The sequence below is a fragment of the Nelumbo lutea genome, chromosome 3 (assembly GCF_056320005.1).
Source record: "Nelumbo lutea isolate HS-2025 chromosome 3, American lotus-T2T, whole genome shotgun sequence".
In the NCBI taxonomy this organism is placed as follows: domain Eukaryota; kingdom Viridiplantae; phylum Streptophyta; class Magnoliopsida; order Proteales; family Nelumbonaceae; genus Nelumbo; species Nelumbo lutea.
This window is the reverse complement of record NC_142686.1, coordinates 109,427,058-109,454,676: the sequence shown is the minus strand read 5'-3', so window position 1 is coordinate 109,454,676 and position 27,619 is coordinate 109,427,058. Positions and strand designations below refer to the sequence as shown.

Sequence of the window (27,619 nt, the reverse complement as noted above, 5' to 3'; positions counted from 1 at the left end):
GTTGGCATTCCTCTGTCCATTGGAACTCTTTCAGCTTCTTGATGGCACGGAAGAAGGGTAGGCAACGGTCGGCTAACATTGACATGAAGCGATTAAGGGCTGCTATTCGACCGGTGAGTTTCTGGGTCTCCTTGATCGCATGCGGGGGTACCATGTCTAGTATGGCCTGTATCTTCACAGGATTAGCCTCAATGCCTCTTTGAGTGACGATGAAACCTATGAATTTACTTGATGTAACGTCGAAGGCACACTTGCTGGGGTTGAGTTTCATGTTGTACTTCCACAAGGTGTCAAAGGTCTCGGCTAGGTCCGAGATGTGGGTCTCGGCCTTCAGGCTCTTTACTACCATGTTATCCATGTAGGCTTCGATGTTCCTTCCCATCTGTTCTTTAAACACCTTGTTGACAAGGCACTGGTAGGTGGCCCTAGAATTCTTGAGGCCGAAGGGCATCACACGGTAGCAGTATGTGCCATGTTCAGTGATGAACGAGGTATTCTCTTCATTGTCTGGGTGCATCTTTATCTGATTGTATCCATTGAAGGCATCCATGAAGCTAAGTAGCTAGTACCCTACAGTGGCATTAATGATGTGGTCTATCCTTGACAAAGGAAAACTGTCCTTGGGGAAGGCTCGGTTAAGGTCTGTGAAATCAATACAGATCTGTCATTTCTCGTTAGCTTTCTTCACCATAACCACATTTGACAACCAGTTAGGGTAGTGTACCTCTCGAATGAATCCGACGTCGAGTAACTTTTCAACTTCCTCCTCTATGGCCTTCCAATGCTCTGATGCAAAGTTCCTCTTCTTCTATCGGACTGGCCTAGAGCTCGGGTCCATGCTCAGCTTGTGTGTAATGACCGATGGGTCAATTCTGGGCATATCAGCGGCGAACCAAGCAAAGACGTTAGCATTGAGTCAGAGGAAACTTACTAGTTTGAATTGTCTCTTGAGGGGAAGGTTGGACCCAATGCAGACTGTCTTGTTGGCTCGTCCTCGTCTAGGGGGACGAAACGAGGTCCTTGATTGGCTGGCCTCAGCTCGCTAGCTCTTCCCTGAGGTCGAGACCCTCTAGTATAATGCCTTAGGAATGTTTAGGAAACCTTTCTCACCCTATTCAGAGACATATAATCCTAGTTGGAGGAACCGCCCCAATTTTAGTTGGAAAACTGATCAGAACCAACCTACATCATCTAACCATAATTGGAGTGTAGAGGCACAACCATCAAGATTTCATCATGCACCTCAATACAATGCTCGACTGAATATGAATCCTTTAGAGGAAACATTTCAAGCATTTATGGAGGCACAGAATAAGACTAACCAAAAGTTTGAATCTATCATTGCGCAGGTGGTTGAAGAGAACAAGGATATCAAGAGTTAGATAACTAAGCTTACCAATGCTCTTATTGTACAAGAGAGAGGCATAATTTCATCTCAGCCTCAGACCAATTCGATGTGATCACATATGATACAGGGATCCACTTCTGATCCAAAGAGGATCCACGCAATCACTACTCGTAGTGGTAAGGTTTTAGATGGGCCTTTGTCGAGCCCACCTCGCACAAATGTCACCACTTCGACCAGAACTAAATATGCCCCCTCAAAAGATCCAAAAAAGGAGGCTATTATTCAAGTGCCCTTTCCCTAAGCTCTCAGATCTGGAGGAAAAATTTTAGACAACCAAGGTGAGATTTTGGAACATTTGAAATATGTTAAGATTAATCTACCTTTGTTGCATGTGATTAAGCAGGTATCGACTTATCCCTAGGTGATAAAGGATCTATGCACCATGAAAAGGCGATACCATGTCAAGAAAATTGCATTTCTAACAAAACAGGTGAGTGCGGTGATTAAGCAGAGAATGCCGCCAAAAAGATCTAGGGTGCCTCACAATTGTCTGTCATATTGGGACACAAGAGTTCGGTCAAGCTCTTTGGACCTAGGACCAAGTGTAAATTTAATGCCTTACTCAGTTTATTTGTAGTTAGGTCTTTGAGAGATAAAACCCACATCTGTGGTGTTACAGTTGGCTGACCATTCTATTCGCAAACCAAGGGGGATAGTGGAAGATGTTTTGCTTCAGATTGATAAATTCTATTATCCTATTGATTTTCTGGTTTTGGTTACTCAATCTTTGGTTGATAGTGAGTTGAAGGTTCCGCTTATTTTAGGAAGGCCATTCTTTGCTACAGCCAATGCTCTTATTTGTTGTAGGAATGGTTTGATGAAGCTTTCCTTTAGGAATATGACTCTTGAGGTGAACATTTTTCATGTTGAGAAGCAGTCCCGAGACGAGGACGAGTGCTATCATACCTACATGATAGATTCTGTCATTGTAGAAGAAGTAGATGAAAGGGAAAATTCTGAATCTTTAAAATATCTCCTCTTTGAATCTGATTTGAATTCTAAATTTTTGTTTTATCATGTTAATGATGTTTCTTATATTCTAATGATATACAGGATAAGCAAAAGAATTTTGGCAATCACGCTTTGATAAGTTTCCACGTGAGAAAGACCAGCTAAAGCCATCTTTTATGAAGACACCCAAAGTGGAGTTATCCCCATTACTCGAAGGATTGAAACATGCATTTTTTGGACCAGGTGATACCTTTCATGTTATAATATCTTATGAACTTAATGCTGAGCAGGATGAAAAATTGATAAATCTGTTAAAAGAACATAAGCCTACACTAGGTTGGACCATAGTTGACATTAAAGGTATAAGCCCGCTAATATGTTCCCATAGTATTCATTTAGAAAAATGAGTTATCCCACATAGAGACCCCCAAAGAAAATTGAACCCAACAATGAAAGAAGTTGTTAAAAAGGTCTTAAATTTGTTAGACGTAGGAGTCATATATCCTATATGTAAATGGGTTAGTCCTACACAGGTTGTGCCAAAGAAATCAAAGGATCATAGTAGTTGAAAATGAGGAAAAGAGTTTTTGTTCCTATTAGGGTAGTAACTGGGTGGCGTATGTTCATTGACTATAGGAAACTAAATGCAACCACCCGAAAAGACCATTTTCCATTGCCATTTATTGACCAAATCTTATAATGTGTGACTGACCATCCGTTCTATTACTTTCTTGATGGTTATTTAGGTTATTATCAGATTGAGATAGCATTAGAAGATTTGGGGAATACTAATTTTACATGTTCTTTTGGTACTTATGCTTTTCGTAGGATGCCATTTGGTTTATGCAATGCTCTAGCTACCTTTCAACATTGCATGCTTAGTGTGTTTTCTGATATGGTTGAAAAATACATAGAAGTTTTTATGAATGATTTGACTATTTTTTGTGATTCTTTTGATTCATGCTTACTTAACCTGAAAGCGGTTTTTAGTAGGTGTAAAAAAAAAGACTTGTGCTTAATTGGGAGAAATGCCATTTCATGGTGACTTCAGGTATTGTTTTGGGAAATATCGTGTCTGAAAGGGGAATAGAGGTTGACAAAGCCAAAATGGAGTTGATCTGTAAATTACCCACAGCCAAAATGGTAACAGATGTCTGATCTTTTCTCGGACATGTTGGTTTTACAGGAGGTTGATACAGAATTTTTCTGCTATATCTCGATCATTATGCAACCTCCTAGTCAAAGATGCTGAGTTTGATTGGACCCCAGAGTGTGAAAAAAGCTTTTAAAACACTCATCACTAACTAACCACTGCACCAACCATGCAGTCACCAAATTGGAACATTCCATTTGAGATTATGTGATGCTAGTAACTATGCTGTGAGAGCTGTTTTAGGTCAGCGAAGGGAGGGGAAGCCCTTTGTTATTTATTATGCTAGTAGAACTCTTAATAGTGATCAAAGGAATTATTGTACAACTGAAAATGTACTAGTTGTTGTTTTTGCTTTAGATAAATTCCGTGCTTATCTCATTGGTTTGCCTAATTCTAAGGCTCGCTTGATTAGGTGCATTTTGCTTTTGTAGGAATTTGATCTAATGATCAAAGATAAGAAGGGTGTCAAAAATGTAGTGGCTAATCATTTGTCTCGATTAGAGTTCAATAATTATGCTGATGATGACCCATCCATTCGAGATGACTTCCCCGATGAGCATTTGTTCACCTTTAGCCAAGTGCCATGGTATGCCCACATCATTAACTACTTGGTTTCAGGTGAATTTCCATCGAACTGGAGTTCACAAGATAAGCGTAAGTTATTGGTTGAGGTAAGAAATTTTTATTGGGACGATCCTTATTTGTTTAAGTATTGCCCTGACCAATTCATGAGGCATTGTATTCCAGAAAGTGAGATTAATAGTGTCCTTAACTTTTGTCATTATGAAGCTTGTGGTGGCCATTTTTCTATGAAGAAGACTGTTGCAAAGGTTTTGCAAAGTGGTATTTACTAGCCTACTTTGTTTAAGGATACTAATATTTTTTATCGTTCTTGTGATAGGTGCCAAAGGTTAGGTACGTTAACTCGTCATCACATAATGCCCCTTAACCCCATCTTGGTTATTGAGATTTTTTATTGTTGGGGTATTGATTTCATGGGGCCATTTTCACCTTCTTTTGGTTATCTTTATATTTTTCTTGTTGTCGACTATGTGTTTAAATGGGTTGAAGTTGTGTCCTGTCGTACTAATGATAGCAAAGTTGTTTTTACGTTCTTAAAAGAAAATGTGTTATCTAGGTATGGTACACTACGTGTGATTATTAGTGATCAAGGGGTACATTTTTATAATTGTTCTTTTGAAATTTTGATGCGTAAGTTTGGAATTATTCATAAAGTATCAACTTCTTACCATCCACAGACCAATGGGCAAGCTGAGTTAGCTAATAGAAAAGTCAAGCAAATTTTGGAAAAGACGGTCAACTCGAACCACAAAGATTGTGTTTTATGCCTTTCAGATGCACTTTGGGCATACCGTACTACTTACAAAACTATCATTGGGATGTCACCATACCAACTCATTTATGGGGAAACGTGTCATTTACCTGTAGAGCTTGAGCATAAAGCTTATTGGGTTGTCAAAGCACTTAATTTTGATTTAAAAGCCGCAAGTATTCAAAGGAAGTTACAGCTGTCAAAATAAAAGAACTGAGGAACGATGCATTTGATAATTCTAGGATCTACAAGGTTAAACCAAAAGCGACTCATGATAAACATATCCTAAGGAAGAATTTTGAGCTAAACCAATGGGTGCATTTGTATGATTCTCGTTTGCATCTCCACCCAAGAAAGTTGAGATTTAGATGGACAGGTCCATTTGTGGTGAAGTGAGTCTTTTGTAACGGTGCTGTTGAGATTGAGGATCCAACCGATGGAAGAGTTTTCTGAGTAAATGGGCAACGGTTAAAGCATTATGTGGAGAGGGTAGACCAACTGGAGGATATCACTCTTGTAACTCCGGTCTACAATGCTTAATCAGGTTCTATCTTTCTATACTACCATTTTTATTTTTTTTATCTTATTTGTTTTGTTTTTCTATTACTAGTTTTTATGTTTCCTTCTTCTAGTTAATAGATTTGTAGGTCTAGTCTTAGTCCATCGCTCAGGTGTCCCCTACCCTTTGCTTTGTTATTTTTTTTTTAATTTTTATGCTAGTGAGGACACTGCCTTGTTCAAGTTGGGGGTGATAGCATTGCATGCACATTCTATGCACACTTTTTATATACATTCTTCTTGTGTGAAAGAGAGAGACAACCAGCAATTTGCTTATTGTTTTTATTCTGATAGTTTTTATGTGAATAAATTTGCATTGCATGTCTGAGAAGTTTAGATTAGATTTTCTTATTTTCTATCTAAGTATGATTTCAAAATTGTTTGGTTTAAGTCACTTTTTCTATTTTGATTATCAAAGAATAACTTCTAAAATCTTTTGGCGCACAATACTAAGCTTTGTGGTTAAATGGATGTTCAATATATAGCTAAGAGAATTATCATGTTTAAGCGCATATTTGTCTAGACTCACACATCTTTTGTGAGTGAGTGGAGAGTTGAGGAAACAACTTATGAACTTTCATTGATCTGTTGAATTGGTTAGTTGTTGTTTAGAATGACATTACTTGGTTTGAGGAATGTTTGGATGATAAGCTGAATGATGATATTAGTCAATTTCCAAAAAAAAAAAAAGAAGGGGGAGCTAGTTCGTGTTATGTTATGTGAAGCCTTTGGAATAACATGTGTAATATTAGTTATGTGAGAAACTCTGCACTTTCCCTACTTTGCATTATAAAAAAAAAAAGAAAAAAAAAGAGAAAAACAAATTGAAGAAGAATACTCAATACAATAAAGTCTTCCGTTAATTCAAAAGACAAACTTCTTTTCTTGGGGAACAGTCTTTCTCACTAGGCTCGATTTCTATTTGTATTGCTCTCATATTTGACTGATCAAAATTCTAAAGCTAGTTTGTGGTAAGAATGGTGGAGTTCTAAACAGTTAACTTTCCTATATTCTGATAAATGATCGTTTGTTTGTTTGTCCATAAATTTGGCCTTTTTCCTAGAGTGAATATTTGATTTCCAACTCAACGAGAGAAATCCTTTGCTTAAAAACAGTTTTCCTGTAAGGATATGGAGTTGAGGCTTTTATTTTGATTAATTCTCATTGCTATATGTGTTATAGTTTGTGGTATAAAGGTTTTGCTTAGTTCACACACATTCACTTTTTGAAGTTATAATTGAACTAATTTTGATAGCATCTGTGGTCTTTTTCTAACCTTTTTGTTTGAAATGCCTAGGTGATTTTGCTAGATTTCTATTTAAGCTAAGCATCATGCTTTGTCTTTTTATTTGCACTTAAAATGCTAGGGACTATCAATAAGCTGGTTGGGGGTTGTGACGAAAGCATGAAAATGTATATCTAAAGTGTGCTCAACAATTGACATTTGTAAAATAAAGAGCTTAAAAGTAATATTTTTCCTTAATAATTTTATAAATGTTAATTTTATTATTTGTGCAATTTTTATGCGGGGAGAACTAATAATTGAATGGAAGAAAGCCCAAACATATGTCCAAGAAACCCAAGCCCAAGTTCCATGACCCAAGTTTGAGTGCTGATTCGTTTCCTGCTTTACTCTGAACATGATCCGGTATTTTGAGCATATCTTTTTCTACAGATGTCGAAATTTGTTGATTCTTAAAAGCTATGGATAGTTAAGAGATAGTTCTACAATTCATCTACTGATAAATTTCTCTAAATCAATCTCTATCCAAGCAAAAATTGGGGGATAATATGCGGATCCGGGTTGAGCAAATTGAGGAGCCTAACATCACAATAAAAAGGAAAAATCTGACTTTAAAAGGGGACGAATTCCAGAGGTTATTTTGGCATTGTTTTCTCGGTCTGTCAGATAAGAGAAGAGGGGAGAATGACGTCCAAGCGCGGCTAAAGTTTCAACAAGGCTAAGGAAGATCTTGATCGATGAGTTTTACTTGTTATTTTACTTTAATTCATTAAGATTAGTCATGCTCTTTTTATGTGCAATTTGTTAGAAAATAATTGATTGGGTAGATTTATTTTATGGGTTTATCCTTGACTGCAATACTATCAATCTGATATATTGTCGTTTTTGGGTAGTTTGTAAGAATATATCATTTTGTTATTCATTGAAAATTAATTCTCTTAGAACAAATACTTTTGTTCTTGTTGTTGCCTTCAAAGTTATATTTTCCAATTGTTTGTTTGGGATGTGAAATTTGCAATTGAGTAATAAATAGGAATCAAAGTCGATACCAGTTAAGCAAATCGATCAAGTGAATCTCGAAGCCTTGTTCATCACAATACTACTTTTCATCCTTTAATCATCGTTACTTTTATTCAAATATTTTTGCTCTTCTTTTTATTTTTAGAAAATCATTTTTTTCTAGGTTATTCAATCTTAGTGATAACTCCTTTTGTTGGTTTAATAAACTTCTCTGTGGATTCGACACCTAAATCTACGCTTCAACAGTCGCTTAGCCAATGGTAATAATTTTGGGTGAGACAGAAGCTTGTTGATGGCGGCATGCATGGAGACCAGGTTCTTCTTTTTTGAAACGGTCGATGTATGACCGTAGACTCTCTCCTTGTTTCTACTTGGCAATCATCAACGAGACAACGTTTTTCTGGGGGTGTCGGCTGCTGATGAAGCGGGCGAGGAACATGTTGGAAAACTACTCCCATGAGGTGATGGATCGAGGTGGGAGGCTGGAGAACCATCGCCGAGCGGTTCCCTTAAAGGTTGCCTAGAAAGTCTGGCATGTCAAGGTGTCGGAGTACCCGTACAGGATCATGAGCGCCCTGAAGCTCTCCAAGTGGTCGTCCGAGTCTGTTTTCCCATCGTACATCTCCAAGGTGGGAGCCTTGAAGTTCGGGGGTAGAGGCTCGACGACGATATCAGGGGAAAAGGCATCCATTCTCCCTAGGGAATTGCTCTGTCCGGTCGAGGTGTCAGTTCGACCCTCCTTAACCTGTCGGATCTCGGCTTGGAGTTCAGCGAACATGGGGTCAGGCATGGCCTATGCGCCATCCCGGTCTTCATGGGCACGATGACGATCGACGCAAACTCCAGAGTGCTCGAAGGCGAGACCGCATGCTTCGCGCCTAGCATGGCAGTCGTTTAGAACGTCTTGGAGGTCTGAGACATGAGGGGAAGAGGCTCAATGCCGGCCCTTGGCCTTGGAGTGGGCGCTGGGGCAATCGCAGGATCCTCCTTTGTCCCTCGACTTGGCCCTTCGACGTTGGTGATGCTGCTCGGAGGGATGACGACCATCCTCCGATCATTCTGGTTCTTCCTCCCTTCGGTTGGGAAGTCTAGAGGTCCTGGAGAGCGGGTCAATTGGACAACTGTCACCACACTCTAAGGGCTTGGTCCGTTGCACGTGGCCGACGTTGGGGACCAATTGGCTGGTGGACCCATGCCGACCCGACTGTGTTGATTCCTTGGCGGGGTGGTCACCCTGGGGGCGACCTCTTGCCTAGGGGTAGTTCTACTTGACTCGCTGTGTCAAGTACTCCACGGCCTAGAATTGTTCATTGGTGACAAGATTCTACGTGTTTCTTGTTCTTCGTACCATGTTGGTTGGTTTGAGCTTAGGGAATTTATAGCTTGTTAAAGTTCTTTTTAGGGAATGTCTTAGCAACGTTTCCACAGATGGCGCAAATTGTTGGTGCTCGGATTGGCCGAGGACAACAAAGTAATTTCACCCCTATACTTTGAAGGTTGGCCGAAGGCTTCAAAGGTTCGAAGAGCTTGTGCTGAGGCCGAGGTCTATAGGCCAAAGCAGAATGGGCTCCGAGTACTGTAGAAGTCGAAGGTAGATGGTCGAGGCACTGCAAGACAAGATGCGTCAGAGGCCCCGGGTTAGAACCTGAGGCAGAGTCTCCGACGGTCAACTGAGTACGAGGTACGAAGAGGGGGACCAGAATATAGTTTTTTAGGCTAGTTCCAGGTCCAAATGCAGATTGTATCAGATTAGCTCTGATTCCATCCCCTTACCTGGAGGGGGGCACCCCTATTTATACTTGAGCTGCCTAAAGGTAGGTGGAGATGAATGCCTGAGATGGGAGCCGTACACAAGCCTACAGCGAGCTTGGAAGGATCATGTGAATGCTCCACAATTGGCTCCGTACGAGGGGAGCAGGGTAACCCCTGCTATAGCGGATCTCGTTCCCGGATCTAGCACTCGTAGGCTAGGCCTCCCGGCCTCAAATGGGCTGGGTTGGGTCACCCCACATCAATGTCTTCTAACCAGAGTTCATTGGTTCATCACTAATGGATCGGTCAGCTGGCAGGCAACATATGCATTAGGAAAGCGATCAGCAGCAAGATCAAGATGGTGCGAGTATCGGCCAATTGTATGGGTGTGTGTTCTGTAAGCCAGGTTTCACCACCACGCAGCCCTTGGGTGGACACATGAACATCCATGGGAAAGATAAAAGCACGGATTAGGCAGCCTGCAATTCCATCGGTTTCAACTAGCAAATTTGATGAGTACATCAGTCCGGCGGGGTTGCAGCGGCGGTTCCAACGGTGGTGTTGTATGGGCAATGGAGAAATGACCACCACTTTTGTTGATGAGACCCATCGTCTGTTTGCTGAAACTCGAATTGGGGTCCAATGTTTGCCATAATCAATTAGAAATATACTATTCATTTTCCCCAACCTTACGACACTCGAACAGCGGCATCAACAACCCCACTCCTCCGGCCACTCTTCCTCTCTTTTTTCCCTCTTTCTCTTCCTCCTCCTTCCCTTTATTTTCTTCCCCTCGTTCCTTCTTGCTAGTGTCCATTTCAAGATAACTTTTTACCCTTTTTATCCGACAGGGATCCACTTATCTTGTTGCGTCTCATTGAACTCATTTTCAAATGGCAAGCATCAACACACCCCTCACGTTTTCAGATGGCAAGCACCAACATCGGGGGTGAATAAAAGCAAGCACATGCTCGTTGGGGTGAAGACAATGATATTATTATCATTTTCTCAAAATATAACAGTTACGTAACGTCGCATGTAAACTGATTATGACGAAACTTTAACGGTAGAACCGTAATTAGTCAATTGTCAAAAATAACAAGGGTACTTTAAGATAATATATAAATAATAAGGGTGGATTGTGATAGAACCCTAATGATAGGACTGTAATTAATCAATTGTTATAAATAATAAGGTTAGTTTACGAAATTTACCCTTTTATTATTATAATAAGTTGGAGATTGAGGAGAGCTCAAAGGGTACGAAGAAAAAAAAAACAAGGGTACATGGAGTGGGGCTTGAAAGCTTCAAGTCATAAAAATAAAGTAGAGATACAGGGGATTAAATTTTAGGGGGTCGAGAAGCTCTTCTATTCCACATTGCCATTAATTGCAGTTTACAGGTCACCTGAACTGAAAATGGGTGGTAGGCAATAGCACTCTCTCTACCATTTTGTTTATACAATCCAATTTTCATTTTATGGGTTCCCGGTTGGCAATAAATTAACTTGTTTATATTCTTAAGTTATTATTTTATTCCTAAGATGTTTTTCTTTCTCTTTTTTTCTTTTTGAGAGAGAGATGGCGTGTTTTTTAAATTGAATGAACAATTAATTTAGACTTAACCTTGTAAAGGTCAATAGGCTCTAAATAAATATAAATAGTTTCTCAAATGCACATGGTTATATATATATGCAATTAACCCTATTATTATTAGGGAAAATTACAAGTAGGTACCCTCTACTTTATTTTAACTGCAATAACTAAGCACCTTGTACTTTCAAAAATCAATAGTTAAGTCTAGCATCGTTAAATTTTATGAATTTTTATACGACATATTTTAAGTTAAGATTATATATTTTTGTAAATTATTAATTAATATTTGATAAGAAAATATTTATTGTTTATAGAAATAAAAATATTGTTTATAAAATATTTGAGAATTATTATTTTTAGTTTGTTAATGTTAAAAATTATAAATAGTAAGATAGGAAAAGTTGATATAATCATTAAAATATAATATTGCATATGTTTTGTGTTTTGTTTTGATAAGAAAACCATAGGTGCTACACAAACTTGGGGGTAGGCACACCACACACTAGGTGTGATCATTTTAGCCTGGCCCGGACCTGGGCACGCATTGGGCCCACAAAATTTAGGACTGGGCTTGGGCCTAATTTTTTAAGCCTAACCTGGATACTTATAAATAATATATATATTGTGTGTGTATGTATATATATTATTTAAAAATATTTGACAATTGATGTTTTATATATTAAATAGAGATTAATAGAAATTTATAGGAGATTAAAGATTTTAATCCTACGGTCTTAGATCTTACAAAATTCTAATATAGTATTTAATGAAATATAGAATTTACTAGACCATATTCTTCTCCTCTCACTCTCTCTCTCTTTCACCAATTTCACAAAACCACTGCCATGCCCAATCTCTCTCTCTCACCAAAAGACGAATCTTCTAGTGATGAAGACTCCATTGATGAAGATAAATCTGAAGTTTAGAGTGGTTGCATGTTTTTTATAAAATTGAAACAATTTTCAATATTTTATTACTTATTTATTTACATTAATTTTAACTATTTTTTTCTTAGTTTGCTAATATATTTTTTATTTCACTTTTAATTTGTAGGAGTTGAATGGAAGATGGAGCCCCTTATAGAGATGTTTAAAGTTGTTTTTGTTGATATTACATGACAATGGATGGTTATTTTTTGATAGATATTATAGGTTCTACATTGATTTTTAGTTGATAGAAGAATTGGTTTGTTAAAATTATCATTTTTAGCATACCAATTGAAACTTATAAATTACAATGTATAATTATTTAATTTCTTTTATGTTAAACGCTTTTATCTTGATATTAAAGTTTAAAGTTTCTTATAAGTTACTATAATCTCCACGACAATAAGTGAAAAAAAGTACAATTGTTTATTTTTGGAACTGAAATAGAATAGTCAAACCCAAAATCTTAGCCCGGCCCAGCCTGGGCCCGTATAGGGTTGGGCTCAGGCCTAGCCTAAGCCCGTTGTTATAAAGGCAAAACCCAACCCGGCCCGGCCCGACCCTACCCATGATTAGACCTGTTTATGGGCCGGGCCGGGCCGGGCTCGGGCCAGGCTTTTATTGTGTATTAACAAATTTTTATAAGGCCCGAGCCCGAGCCCAGCCCAACCATCGGGCCTACAACTTGGGCCCGAGCCCGGCCTTCATAAAAAGCCCGAGCCTGGGCCCGGGCCCGGGCCCGAAATTTAGCCTATACTATTATTATTATTAATGTTGAAGCAGCTGAATAGAGAGAGGGATTGAAATTATAAAGAAAATAATAAACAAATATATATATTAAATTATAAAAATATATTTTAATAAATATTATATTATTTATATATTTTATAAAAATATAATACTGAGTCGGACTGGGCTTTTTTGACAAATCCCTAACCCGACCCGAAACACAGTCAGGCTTACTGTGTTAAACCCGAGATCAGGCCCGCGGGCCTAATTATATGACCAAGCCCGACCGGAGTGCGGGCCGGGCCGTCGGGCTACCCAGCCCACAGGTATACCTATGATCACCCTACCGCACACCATTGTGGAAACATCACTAAGCACTCGATAAACATACTCTAAAAGTTTTTCTTAGGATAGAGGATTTTTTTTATGGGACAGGTTTTTTTTATGGGACAGGTGTTACAAAATTTCCCCAAAGTATTTTATGAAACAAGTGTCACAAAATTTCCTGAGTGTTTACATGCATGCCTACGTGATCCCAATGCAATATGACCAGCTGTTATTTAAAAACTGTAAATTCACTAACAACATACCATCCATCAAGAACAATTTTCGTGCTTGATCAAGCCAAACCGAAAATCTAAATCTGGTTGATTCAGTATTTTAAAGAACCAAAGGTTCAGTTTTGATTCGATTTTAGTTAAGCAATACAGAAAATAGGTGATAAACTGAAGCAATAGATATACATATATTTTTAAATATTTTACATATATTTATGTATATTATATATTTTCTATATATTATAAATTAATAAACATGTATTATACATAAATATATATATATATATATATATATATAATATTATATATATATATTTATAATTTTTTATTATATACTTATATATGTTTTTATAATATATATTATAAATAAAAAAAATAAAAAAAAATGATGAATGGAATAGATGGTTAATCGAAACAGGCAATTGGTTAACCGATCGTCTCTAATTCGATTTCAATTATTGGTTTCCCAGAAATGGATAACCCCGATTCAGTTTTAAAAATAGGCCTTAAGCGAATCATTAACACCCTATTTTTCTAAGATCACATCTCCACCCCATAAGGTGCTACCCCATAATGTCCCACAATACATTCCTGCTGTATATTGAAAACATCTCCGATAATAATATCAGAATCCATGATATTATTATCGGGAGATATTTCCAATACAGGGCGGGGATGTACTGTGAGGCGTTGTGAGGTGACTCCTTGTGGGGTGGAGATGTAAATTTCATTATTTCCCCTGACTCCATAAGTGGCTACGATGTTATGTCAAGATCGGATCTGCTCCTCACACTTGGCGCCTCGCGCACATCCTATCGGAAACATCTCCCATATTAGTTATAATTCACGGGAGATGTTCTCAATGCACGATGGATGTACCTGTGAGACGCCCATTCGTGAGGAGCAGATCGCATCACTGTTATGTCACATATGTGGATAGGTGTGAGTTATGTCACATATGAGCAGATCCGGACTCGTGAAACACGGGAAGCAACGCGAGGACAAAAAACAACGCGCGAAAAAAGAAATTTACTCGTAAATCCGTCAATTTTGAAAAAAGCCGTAGGTTCGTGCAGATGTACGTTAAGCTACGAATAAGCTGCCTCCTTCCGACTCCGAGCGCGCCTGGTTCGGTTCCTGGCTTCTGCAAATGCGCTGTGCACACTGGACGGAGTCTGATATTCTGATCGGATTCAATTTTTCCCTAGCAACTGTCCAACAAAAAGCAGTTCATTTCTGAACTTTTTTTTTTTTGTTTTTTTAAACGCACACATTCTTCCTTGTTTTTTATCCATCTGCAACACAAGAACTAAAATGCATTAAAAGGGATTCTACAAAGTTCCGGCAGTGAAATTGCATACGGAGATCGGAGAGAATGTTGCACGAGCTCTTATTAGCACTAATAGGATATACCGGAGATCTCATAGTCGACGAAAGGGAGCAGCAGAAAGTTTTATTTCCCGATGCCCCAGTATCGGAGGAATGCACCTTCAAGCTAGCTCCCGACATTTCCTTCTTACAAGCCCCCGAAAGGTAATTAAATTCGTATGTTTCTCCCACGACAGCTCTCTCCCTGATACGTCTCTTGTTCATCCGCTCGATCGTAAAAGCTATTACTATGAATTTTATTCTTCTATACTTAGGGTTTCACTTACGTAGCCATGCTTGTGAAACTGGTGCTTTACTCCATATAGTCAATTGCGTTGAGTTGGATTAGAATAACCTGCCTCACTGAAAGAAAATGGATACTCGAGATCTATATCGACGTACAAAACCCTCCTATCCAATTTTACAGAATTGTAAACACAGTTTGAAACGAATCTACAGCATGCTTGGGAATGATGTTAAGAAGGTTACTTGGTTAGCTTATTGATGTGGAGATAGACTTGTAACTTGACACTGCTAATCATTTCTGGTTTCGGCATTCCGTAATTTAAACTTGTTGTGGTTATCCTGAACAAGAATTAAAACATCAATCCAGCAGCTTCAAGAGGGGAGGGGTAGCGGAAATATTTTACAGAGCTCTAGTTTACTACTATTAATTGTTTACTGCACTGATCTGTAGTTCTTGAATTTATTGTCAACCATTTTGAATTGTTGTCTCTGTCTGCGTATAGTTGAATGTTTGAGAAACTGTTTTCTTCATTTGAACAAAGCCTTGTTGATTGCAGGGCCGTTATCGAGAGTCTTATTTCCTTAGGATTTTATTATAGAGAGCTTGATCGCTTTGCATCAAAGTCTCGTAATTTAAGCTGGATACGGTCCACAAATGATGCTCCTTTATCACGAACTTCTGTTCTATTGAAGGGCAAAACAGAAAAGCCAAGCATATACCGAAGGGCCATAGCAAATGGCATTGTTGAAATATTATCAGTTTACAGGTCTGCTGTTCTACAGGTTGAGCAGATATTGCTATCAGATCCTATGCCCATATTGGCGACAGTGACTCAAGGACTCAATAAGGTTGGTCAACGTGAGCAGATATTAAACTGGGTAGTTATGGTCTCTTTGTAGGACTGACACCTCTATTTATTTGTTTTATTTTTTTGGGTAAGAATTTAAGTATGGCTAGCACATCTGTTTATCTATTTCATGGTGTTGCCTTGGCAATTATATGCTACACATTTAATTTATTGTTTTTTTTTCCCAACAAAGCAGGTGAAGCTGAGGGTAAGATCTGCCTCACTGCACTGTATTATTGGGTTGACTCCCCCATATCAAATTCTTGATTAACCACATTTTTAACCCAGAGGTCTTGCACTGAGGCCCTGCTTACCCACCTTTTCACCCCAAAAATGAAGGAAGCCCCAGATCAATTGGTTGGTTAGCTACATCGAAGCTCCTAAAGCTCCAAACTTCAATAAAAAAAAGCCTAAAAGGGTTGGCAAGCTTTATGGGGTTGAAACTTTGCGGTGCAGGATAACCAAGAACATTTAGGGCTTTTTTGGGCGCCTATCCATGCCATGGTTCAAAGTATTGATACGATATGCCTGATATGGGGCGTAACGTATCGTATCTTTTGAAAAAGATACGGTCCGAAATGCCTGTTTCTAGGTGTTTCGGACCCCCAATTTTTTTTAATAATAAAAAGCATGCTAAAAGCTTCCCATAAAACCAAAACTTGAAAAAAAACAAAAAAAAAAGTTTCGGTCATTTCTAAGTACCGATATGATACGACCGAAACTCGTATCATATCGATACTTTGAACCTTGATCCATGCTACCTAGTGAAAAATTTCTGTATCACTTACACTTCCTCTAAATGGTTAACTAGTAAATACATATACACCATGGAAGAGATAACATGAAACTTCACTTATAGTCTAGATTTCCCTTGTCTTGAAGCCCAAATTCACATTGGTAATGTGTGCATGCAGAGAATGTCTGCATAGAGAGAAAGTAAAAGATAGATAATTGGGAAAAGTTTGTAACTCTGTATTCCAAGATGGAGCTACTGTTGTAACATATACCCAACTTTCTATTTAATCTCTTTGAAGAAGGTAGAGCTGATACAAAACTTGGCAGAGAACAAGTGCAAAAGTCATATAGACAAGATTGTTTCTACCTGTTAAGTTAAATAGACCATGAAATACAGGAACCATTTTCATTTGGGGTTCTATTTTTTCATTCTTGTTTTATGTGCCCTAGGGCTTCAGTAATCATTGTCTGATTCTTTGTCAGACAGTTGATGTGTCAGTCAGCTTCGAGATTTTTTTTTTTTTTTGCACTATCCTTTTAGATTTCTATATTTTGTGTCCATTCATTCTTCTTGATAAATTTATTCAGAGATCAATGTTGGTGAATGTTGCATCCTGGTTAAATTTGCATTGGTGATATTCTGGTTGCTTATATCTAATAGAGATGTTCCTGCTTTTAATTTTATCATGTTATCTCCGGAGTTAATGCTACTATATCTTTTTGTTCAGTTAAGATACCTGCAGTATCTCCTTATATATTTATTCTATATATTTTTCTTGACTTGTTTATTATGCCCTAGTTTTTTGTGCTTCTGCCTCCACTTTATGAGCTCATTGTGGAGATAGAGCGTGATGATGTTCGGGGTGGGCAGCTTCTCAACCTTTTGCACAAAAGATATCACTGCGGAGTTCCTGAATTGCAGGCATGCATTCAAAGGTATTAGCTTTTCCACTTTTTTATTCATAAAAATCATGTTTGTTTTACAGCAATGTTAGCTACATTTTTCTTGTACAATTTGCTCCTTGTCCACTTTTCCACTGCGGAGTCTTTTGCATGCTGACAGTTCCCTGCCTGATAAGTTTTTGCTTTGCGAAGGATGTATTCCATATTCTGCGCATCAGTGAATACCCCCTGATGTACTTTTTTTTCCCTATAGCTAATATTCATATAGTTACCTTTTTCTAAAAGAAGGTGAAGTTTTCAAATGCTTTATTTTTACCGTATGCTGAATTGCTAACATTGGATCCTGAAACTTTGTCTTCTGTAGTTAATTGCCTTTTGATTGTGAGAGAAACTGCTGGCCAAATTTAATTTCATTTTAAATTATAACATAATAGTGGTGAAATGTGCTAAATTTTTATTACCCTGTTTTTCCCCTGAATATGAATCAGCTGTCTTGAAAGATGATTTTGTCTTTAATATAGTTAGTTGCCTTTTGATGGTGAATTTGAATATGAATTTGAGTTGAAACATTATCAGCATGTTATCAATTTCCTTCCATCTTCCAACGTACTCATATGGAGTACTTGGATTGTGCACAAAAATATATTTCATGATAGAGGAACTAATGTTACAATCTTGCCATTGTATATGCTATACTCTGATGATATACGAAATGTAACTTTCCTATTATTTTGACCTACAGAGTGAAATTCAAAACTAGTTCCTCTTTTTGTAGGCTCCTTTGGCATGGACACCAAGTCATGTATCAGCAACTTTCATCATGGATGGTTTATGGAATTCTTCAAGATCAGCATGGAGAGTTTTTCATTAGAAGGTATTCAGACTGAAGTATTTTGATCAATTAGTTTTTGCAAGATATAATTACCATTATCAGGTTTTGCATTAGAAGATGCTTGTGAAGTTGTGATTTCTATCCTCTTTTTAACCAAGGGGCTACTTGATAACAATAACAGCTGAAGTGGCTGAACTGAGTGGCTTATTGATTTGTCTTTTAGAGAGCAAGTTATTAAGGAGGTTCTGAGCTCCTTAATAGCTGAAACTGAAATTGGGTTGATTACTGTACACAAATATTTTACTTTTTAGTTATTTTATCCACTAGAAGACAAAGCAATAAGTCATTCAGTTCAGCCAGTGCATATGTTATCAAATGGCCATCATGTCATTGCTGTTGATAAGGATTTTGAAATGATCATTCTGTCTCCATTAAGAGATATGTTGCAATGACCTTTGTAATTTGAGATGTAGTCCAAAAAAAACAACATTAGCATGCCAAATCAAAGAAGAGTCATAAATATCAATTCCATTATATATTTTGATCACTAGGGAGGGGTGTGGAAATACAATTATCAGATTGATAGTAGTATCATAGTATGCAGACTTCTTCTATGGGTAAAGATGGCCATGAAGTTAACCAAAAGATATGATGAACCATTTAATAACCAAAGAGCCATTCTATTCCAAGAATAAAGCATTCTTCCCAAAGCAAGCAGTTCTCTTCCCAATAAAAAAACAGCCTTATAAAATCTAAAAAACAGTTTTTTTCTTCTCCACGAGAAACATTTTATTGTTTTTGTAGTTTTGGTGGGATGATTCAAAAATACATGAATCTTTCTCTCTCTATAAAGAGCTTTTGGCCTTTATGCTTTATCTTTTATGTATTTTGTGTTTTTGTTTCTTTCCCTAGCCTCTTTAGCATGTGAAAACACTTTGTCCCACATTGCTTGGGAAAAGAGGTGGAGTTCACCTGATAAGATAACTTGCTTTCCCTGGTAGAGGCCCATTGGAGGATACACTTTACATGGTTATCACATGCTTGTGGGGGGTTGGTGGTGCTTTTCACACATGCGTGTGCATGCTCAAGCTGGCTGTGGGTGCACATGCACACTACATTGTATCTTTTTAAATGTTTTGGATTGGATCTTAATATTCTAGAGCTTTCGGGGTTTCTAGAGAGTCTTTTGGGGTTGGTTTTTGCATTGAATGTATTTTGTTTTATTTTACTCAACTATCTTTTCTTTTGTTGGTGATCCCTCATCATCTTTGGTATTGTATCTATCATTTATCTTTTAATGAATTTTCTTTTTTATTTACCTTAAAAAACCTTTGTTTAATTTATTTAAATGCTTGTGTCTTCTTCTTTCTTGTGTCTCTTCGAATAGGTGTTCAACATTGTTCTTGAGAGACACATCTTTTTCTGTTGGGTGGTTTTTGTGTCCATTTAGGTGTTTGGAAACTCTCTATAATAGAGGGTTAGACAACTCTGGTGATACACCACTGCACATGCATTGTTCCAACTCTATCTTCCTTATTTGAGCGTCTTCTACAATGATTCGAGGACTGGTAAGCGAGTGCACAACTATTAGAAGCATGTAGGCTGTTTCATCTTGGAAACTTGGGGGACCAAACTGTATAAACCCCATAAGAAGGTCCAACCCAAAATGTTTTCATGAAGAACTCACCACAAAATGTTCTCTCACCATGAAAAAAAATAATATATAAAATACCAGAAAAAGTAAAAAATAAACAAAAGAATTGTTGACAGTACTCTAAATAATGGTAAGGTCCATTTGTTATTATAGATTACAGTCTTCATATCTTGTTGATTTTTGATATTCTTCTTCTGGGCATTTGCTTTCAATTTTGAATTGCTTTGCCAAAATTAAGTACATGAAGTAATTATTATTTTTTCAGGCAGGAAGATAGGGATGTAGATAATAGGTCATCTTGTCTTGATGTGTCTGAGAAATTGGTGCAAAAATCACCTGATGATGCATCTTTAACTGATTGGCACTTGGGCTTCCATATTTTTCTGGTATTCTTAAACTTTTTCTATTTAATACTGTCATCTATTCTTATATAAAGTTGCATTTTGATATATGATTCTCATTGTCTGTCTCTTCAGTGCTCTTGCTTTGCTTCGTTTAGTTCTGAATCTGAAGTTACTGCAACACTTAAACTATGGGGACTGTGATGTATGGAATTGTTTTCTCTTTCTCAAGTCAACTACAGATCTCCGGAGAAGATCTGGCAATCTTGCAACTTCATATATGTTGAATTTCTGTCTATTGCCTGGATAAAAGACGATAATTGCAGTTGTTCACTGTAAGGATAATACATGTGCATAGACATTTCTTATAAGAAAGGGCCATTCCTCAATGCTGCTCTAGCTATCCAGGGTCTTGGGAAGGGTGCATTGGACATAGACCTAACGTTTGGCATTTTAGAACAAATTTGCCACTCAGAATTGAATCTGCGTTCTCATGCTTGTCAGTCCGAGGTTTTACCATTGCACGAAGCAGGGGCACTCCTTCTCATGTCTGGAATTATGAGATTGTCTAGTTGTTTCATTCATAGAGCATATCTTTAATAGAAAATAATGAACAACCAGTTCTACATGATATTGATACTTTACTGTAATGTTTTAAAAACTGATCCGGAACCAGAACTTCTTTGGCCAATGGCTTGGGTCAGCAATTCGACATCTGGTCCTAAGACAGCTTGTTGCAATTTAAAAAAATAAGAATAGAAATAATTAAAATAAAAACAGCCAAAAGCCATTGTCTGGGTCAAATGGGTCGATGGTCTAATTGCCCAGGTCAATGGGTCACTGACAAAGTAGTAGTCGTACAAGACTACAGATTTGAACAGAAAATAAAAGAAAATTAGAAGAGAAGAGGAGAAGAGAAGAAGAGAGATGGAGAAGAAGAACTTGTGGAAGGGTTTTAGGAGAAGAGAGTGGTTGGTTGTATTAAACAACCGCCCCACCCTTTGGATTTATATACATGCTTTCATAATTGTAATAGGACTTAATGTTTACATGGTAAGATAAGATAAGATAAGATAAGATAAGATTAAAACTAATCCTACTACGAAAGCTAATCCTAATCAAGACTTAATTCAATCTATGCTCTCCCACGAGTACACTAATGTGGGGTCCACAGTTTTCCACACTCACCCTCAAGTTGGGAGTAGATGTTTGTTATTCCCAACTTGCATAGATCTTTCTCTAACTTCTTTCTTGAAACAACCTTGGTGAGAAGGTTTGCAAGTTGCATGTCGGAGGTGATGTAGGGAAGGCATATTTCTTGAGATGTAACCATTTTTCTGATAAAGTGCTGGTCCACTTTAATATGCTTAGTTCTGTCGTGTTGTACTAGATTATGAGCTATATTAATGGTAGCTTGATTATCACAGTACAACATTAGGGGTTTCTCATAAACAATACTCAATTCCTCAAGTAATGATCTTAACCATAGAATGTCAGCCACACCATTTGTCATGGACATATATTCAGCTTCAGCACTGGAGCGAGAAACAACATTTTGTTTCTTACTTTTCCAGGAGACCAGATTACCTCCTATAAAGGCACAATATCCAGAGGTAGATCTTCGATCATCAACACACCCAGCCCAATCAACATCTGTGTAGACTTCTATCTTCATGTGGTCATTATTCTTGAACAAAATGCCTCTACCCGGTGACCTCTTCAGATATGCTAATATCCTCTCAATTGCAAGGAGATGAGTAGTTCTAGGAGAGTGCATATACTGACTAACTACACTGTGAGGCAAAGATAGAGAAGTTTTCCAACTAACTGTTGGAACATAGCTTTATCTTCAAGAGGCTCTCCTCCCTCTGCATTGATCCTGTGGTTTTGTTCAATAGGTGTGTCTGCAGGCTTAACTTCCAACTTTATTGTTTCTTCTAGCAGATCAAGAACATACTTTTGTTGAGAGACAAAAATCCCATGCTTGGATCTAGCTACATAAATGCCCAAGAAGTATCGTAGTTCCTCTAGATCTTTTACTTCAAACTCTTGATGAAGGAGTTGCTTAAGAGACTCAATTTCACTATCATCCACTTCCTATTACTACATTATCGTCCACATACACAACAAGTAAAGTTACTCTCTTAATAAATAAGGTGTGGTCTGACTAGGCCTGCACATATCCGAACCTTTCAAGGGCTTGTCTGAATCTGCAAACCAAGCTCTTGGGGACTGTTTTAGTCCATATAAGGCTTTGTTCAATCGATAAACCTTTTTTTTTGTCTCCGTACAATAAAATCCAAGAGACAACTACATGTAAACTTCTTCCTACAAGTCTCCGTTGAGGAAGCATTTTTAACATCCACCTGATACAATGGCCAAGAGTAACTAGTTGCAAGAGATAATAGGACTTTGATAGTGGTCATCTTTGCTACTGGTGCAAAAGTTTCTAAGTAGTCAATACCATATGTTTTGAGTAAATCTTATTGCAACTAATCGGGCCTTATACCTTTCAATAGAACCATCAGCATTATGTTTCATAGTGAATACCCATCTACATCCAACTGGTTTCTTTCCTTTGGGTTGATCAACTATTTCCCAGGTATTGTTTCTGATGAGGGCATCCATTTCTACTTTTATTGCATCTTTCCATTTTGGTACTGCCAATGCTTCCTGTATTGTTTTGGGAATGGGAATATCTGCAATGGATGCAAGAGAAGACTTGTAGGAGGAAGATAAATGACCATAGGACAAAAATTGAGAAATGCAGTGAGTTGTGGATGTGGTGCAACGATGCATGTCCTTACGGACTACAATGGGAAGGTCAAGATCATCTAATGAAGGTGAATGCTCCATGGCGGGATGTCTCTCATCTGTAGTATCTGTGGTACTTGGATTTGGATCTGTAGAAGGAACTGGGGCTACTGTGGTACCTGAATCTGGATCTGCAGAGGGGGCTGGGACTGGCCTGGATTGTTGATGTCCGAAATCAACCTGTCTCCATCGTCTGTGATAGACTCTCACATCCTTGCACCTTTGACAACCTTCCCCACTACACCCTTCTTCACTTAATGGGATTGTTAAAGGAACTTCTGATGTGCTAATCCTAGCCTCATTATTCTCCCCTTGAAGAGAAACCCGTGGGTAATAGGGTTTATCCTAAAAAAAGTGACATCCGTTGAGACATCTTTTTCCAGAAGTGGGTTCATAACAACAATATCCCTTTTGAGTTTGTGCATAGCAAAGGAAAATACATTTGGAGGCCTTAGGATCAAATTTGGAATGATGAGGATCAAGGATCTGAACGAAGAAAGTGCAACTAAAGGTTTTAAGTGGAATGGTGAACAATTCTTTATCAGGCCATAGAAGGGTAAATGGAGATTTCATGTCAAGAACCTGTGAGGGAATCCGATTGATGAGATATATTGCTGTAAGAATAGCATCCCCCCAGAAACGTATAGGCCCATTTAAGGTAAACATAATGCCTCTGGCTACCTCCAATATGCGTCTATTCTTTTTTCAACAACCCCATTCTGCTGTGGCGTATGTGGGCAGGTACTCTGATGGATAATCCCTTGGTCAAGCAGGTTGGAGGCTAATGGGTTTGCAAAATATTTTTTTTCTATCGGATCTAAAAATTTTAATTTTGACCCCAAATTGGGTTAAAATTATTTGATGAAAGATCTGGGTTAATGTTGGGACTTCATCTCGAGAACGCATAAGGTAAACCTAGGAAAATCGAGTGTAATCATCAACAAATAACAGGAAATATCTGTACCCCCTATGGTGGTGGTATGATAGGGTCCCCAAACATCAGTATGCACAATTTCAAAAGGAATATTGCTCCTGTTATTACTTAAGGAATAGATTGTCTTACAATGTTTTGCAAGCTCACAATTATCACATTTCAAACTAGACATCTGGATAGATTCAAATAAACTAGGAAACAAACTTTTTAAGGCCTGAAAGGATAAATGACCCATCCTATTATGCCAAAGCATCACTTGATCAATAGACTGAGAAATAGAGGATTTCTTAGTTTTGCTATCTTCCTGATGAGCACTTCTTCCAAGTAGGTAGATTCCATTCGTTTCACGACCAGTCCCAATCACCTTCCTTGTCTCTAGATTCTGAAAAACACATCAATAAGGAAAAAAGGTTACTGAGCAGTTCTATTTTTTTGTAATGCTACTAACTGAAAGAAAGTTAGTATTAAGCTTAGGAACATGCAAGATGGAGGATAGGGAAGTGGCATTAGACAACTTGATGTCTCCTTTGCCATAAATAGGGATAAGGAATCCATTAGTAATGGACATTTTGTCTTTGCCAGAAGATAAATGATAGGTAGAAAAAAGTGATGGCAAGCCAGTCATATGGTCAGATGCTCCTGAATATATTATCCAAGAATGTTCTGTATTACTTGGAGCTGAAGCATGATAAGCTGAGGCCCGATTACCTGATTGAGCAAAAGATGAGGTTGAAGGAGTTGATGGTGGTTGAGGAGATGATACTGAGTTACTAACTTCACTTCCCAACTATGTCAGAGCAGCTCAGACAACAACTAGGGTGTCTAAGGAGTGCCTCTTGAGGCTGTTAAGGCTGCACTATCAGTGTTAACAGCCATATTGGCATTCCCCTTTTTGTTTCTGAGTTTTGCTGGAACTAGATGTGGATGCAACTTCCAACAAGTGTCTTTAGTGTGTTTAGGTTTCTTGCAATGTTCACACACTAGGTCATTTTTAGCCTCTTTCTTCATATCCCTTTCCTTATCTCTCCCAGACTTGGGTTTAACTGCTGCCAGGGCAGATTCGAAAGGTTGCTACTGCAACATAACCTTTCTCCTAGTCTCCTCATTGTGCACTAGGGAATAGGCTTGAGACAGAGTCACACCCTCTCTTGTCAACAGCTGCTGTCTTATAATATCATACTCAGAATTTAAACCAGCCAAGAACTCAAATACTTTGTTAGTTTCAACTTGTCTTTTGTAAGTCTGTGCATCTCTCTGACTTTCCCATTCTATTGTCTCAAGATGGTCAATTTCATGCCATAGAGATTTTAGGGTTGAAAAATAAACAGAGACCTGTTTCTCTCATTGTCTGAGATTTATAACTTTCCATTTCAGCTCATAATCCCTAGCAACATTAAGGGGCTGAGAGTAAGTTTCTTTCACAACATCCCATATTTCTTTAGCTGTTTTTGCCCATAAGTAATTTCGGCTGATGCATGGCTGTATGGAGTTGCACAGCCATGTCATCACCAAATAATTTTCCTAAATCCACCTAGTATAAGTGGGATCCTCCTTAGTTGGTTCCTTCACATCCCCCAACAAGTAGTTCAGCTTTCCTCTTCCCCCAATGGCCATCATGGCTGATTGGGCCCACTCTAGGTAGTTTGAACCATCAAACTTTATAGTTGTAATCTGGAAGGTGTTTTCAGACATGCTACTTGATCCAGTCCCAAAAACACCCTCCCCTTGGCTTTTAAACTCCATTAATGATCAGTAAAAAAACTTCCTAATTACTGTACCAGTCGGCCTACTGGGTCTGCAGCAGGTAATAGCAGTAAAAGAAGCCCTAATTTCTGTGACTGTTGGCCTATTAAGACTGATAGCAGTAAAAAAACTGTAACAGTACTGTTGTAACAGTCCTGTTGAAACAGCTCTACTGGATCTTCCAGAGAGCAAAGAAATCGAGGGAGACAAGTCCTGAAGCACTTAAACCCTAAAAATGACTACAGAAATCTTTTGGAGTTATTTTTCCATACCTCTTATATCAAGGTATTCTTGCTGCCGATCTTAAGAAAGATTGAATTACCAGAAAATTCTGAAAAGCTTTGATCTTGATGAATACTTCTGGTGTTTTGATTGTCTCTCTCAGTCTTGAAGAGAAAAAAAAACTGATCTTGAACCAGAAATCTTCTGAAATTCTGATTGCCACCTCTAGTCTTGATCAAGAACTGATCTTGATCCTCTAATCTTGAAGGGGAAATTCTGATCTTGAACAGAAATCCTCTGAAATTCTGATCACAACCTCTAGTACTGATCGAATAGAAATCGTTTGAAATTCTGATCGCCACCTCTAGTACTGATCAAGGATTGATCTTGATCATTTTCTCTTCCGCTGATTCTTCCTGGTTATCAAAGATACGATCCAATCTTTGGACTGCTGTTGTAAATAACCTCCAAGAATCAGCCGAAGAGAGCTTTCTCTATTCTTCCAGCCCTAGGCAACTCTCATGTGGTCGGCTGGATCAAACTCACATGGGAATCCCTAATCCAAGCTCTGATACCAAGTAGTCATACAAGACTACAGATTTGAACAGAAAATAAAAGAGAATTAGAAGAGAAGAGAAGAGGAGAAGAGAAGAAGAAGAACTCGTGGAAGGGTTTTAGGAGAAGAGAGTGGTTGGTTGTATTAAACAGCTGCCCCACCCTTTGAATTTATATACATGCTTTCATAATTGTAATAGGACTTAATGTTTACATGGCAAGATAAGATTAAAACTAATCCTACTAGGAAAGCTAATCCTAATCAAGACTTAATTAAATCTATGCTGTCCCATGAGTACAATAATGTGGGGTCCACAGTTTCCTACAAAAGTCAACGGTTTTTGGCAAAGAACAGTTCAGGGGTGAATGGAACTGGTTGCCTGGATGGTTTCCAGGCCGAATGGTCTGACCGTCCGGCTTCAAAACCATGCTTTACTGCATACAAGTAAGAGTTAGCAGGATTAGATAATTACAAGCAGACCATGGTTATCTATTCAGGTTATGATGCTAGTGCATCATATGGATCCTTGTTGCTCACTTTCAGTTTTTTTATTTGTTATCTTTTATCTCTTTTGGTAAAAACCCCTTTCCACCAGCTCTGAAATGTCTGTTCCGTGATTTTAAGATCTTGCATCTTGTTTCATCATATATTGCAACGGATTTTTGTCTAAGTTTATCTCTTTCAATTGATATAGTGATACACTTTTTCCTTTTCCTTTGCCTAAAAAAATATTCCTAGGCCATATAGCAATACAAAGTTGAACTTTATGCTGTTATATTTTATTAATTTTTCTGCTTATTTGTTCAGGACATGTTACCAGATTACATCCGTATGCCTGTTGCAGATTCAATTCTTTTTTCTGGAAAAGCAATCAGGGTCCTACGAAATCCAAGTCCTGCTTTTAGATATCAAGATGCCGTTAATCATCAACCAATACCCAAAGGGTCACTTAGAGTTCAAGGATTTATGGGGCGCTTTGCTTTCCAGAAAGAGTCTTTTGCAGATTTGAAATTGATAGGAGAGGAATTACTTCCACAGTCCGAGGCTGATAAAATTGATGCTATGCTTCAAGAGCTAAAGGTCTAGTTATTAGTTTTACTGCTGCTGTATCATTCCACATATACATGTCAGAAGTGATGTTTGTACTTTGTAGTTTCTCATGACTATCATTATAGTTTCCCTTGGTTTCTTGTGCTAC

General features: G+C 38.0%; 1 protein-coding gene across 1 annotated transcript in view; it reads left to right on the top strand.

Annotated features, from left to right (window-relative positions):
- The first annotated feature begins 14,086 nt into the window (after positions 1-14,086).
- Positions 14,087-27,619, top strand: part of GCP4 (GAMMA-TUBULIN COMPLEX PROTEIN 4) — a 62,108-nt gene continuing 48,575 nt past the window's right edge. The window contains exons 1-6 of the mRNA XM_088977809.1: positions 14,087-14,758; positions 15,397-15,688; positions 17,222-17,358; positions 18,101-18,199; positions 20,077-20,197; positions 27,229-27,501. Of these exons, the coding sequence (XP_088833935.1) occupies positions 14,601-14,758; positions 15,397-15,688; positions 17,222-17,358; positions 18,101-18,199; positions 20,077-20,197; positions 27,229-27,501 (1,080 nt within the window). The 5' untranslated portion in view covers positions 14,087-14,600. The remainder of the gene's footprint in view (positions 14,759-15,396; positions 15,689-17,221; positions 17,359-18,100; positions 18,200-20,076; positions 20,198-27,228; positions 27,502-27,619) is intronic.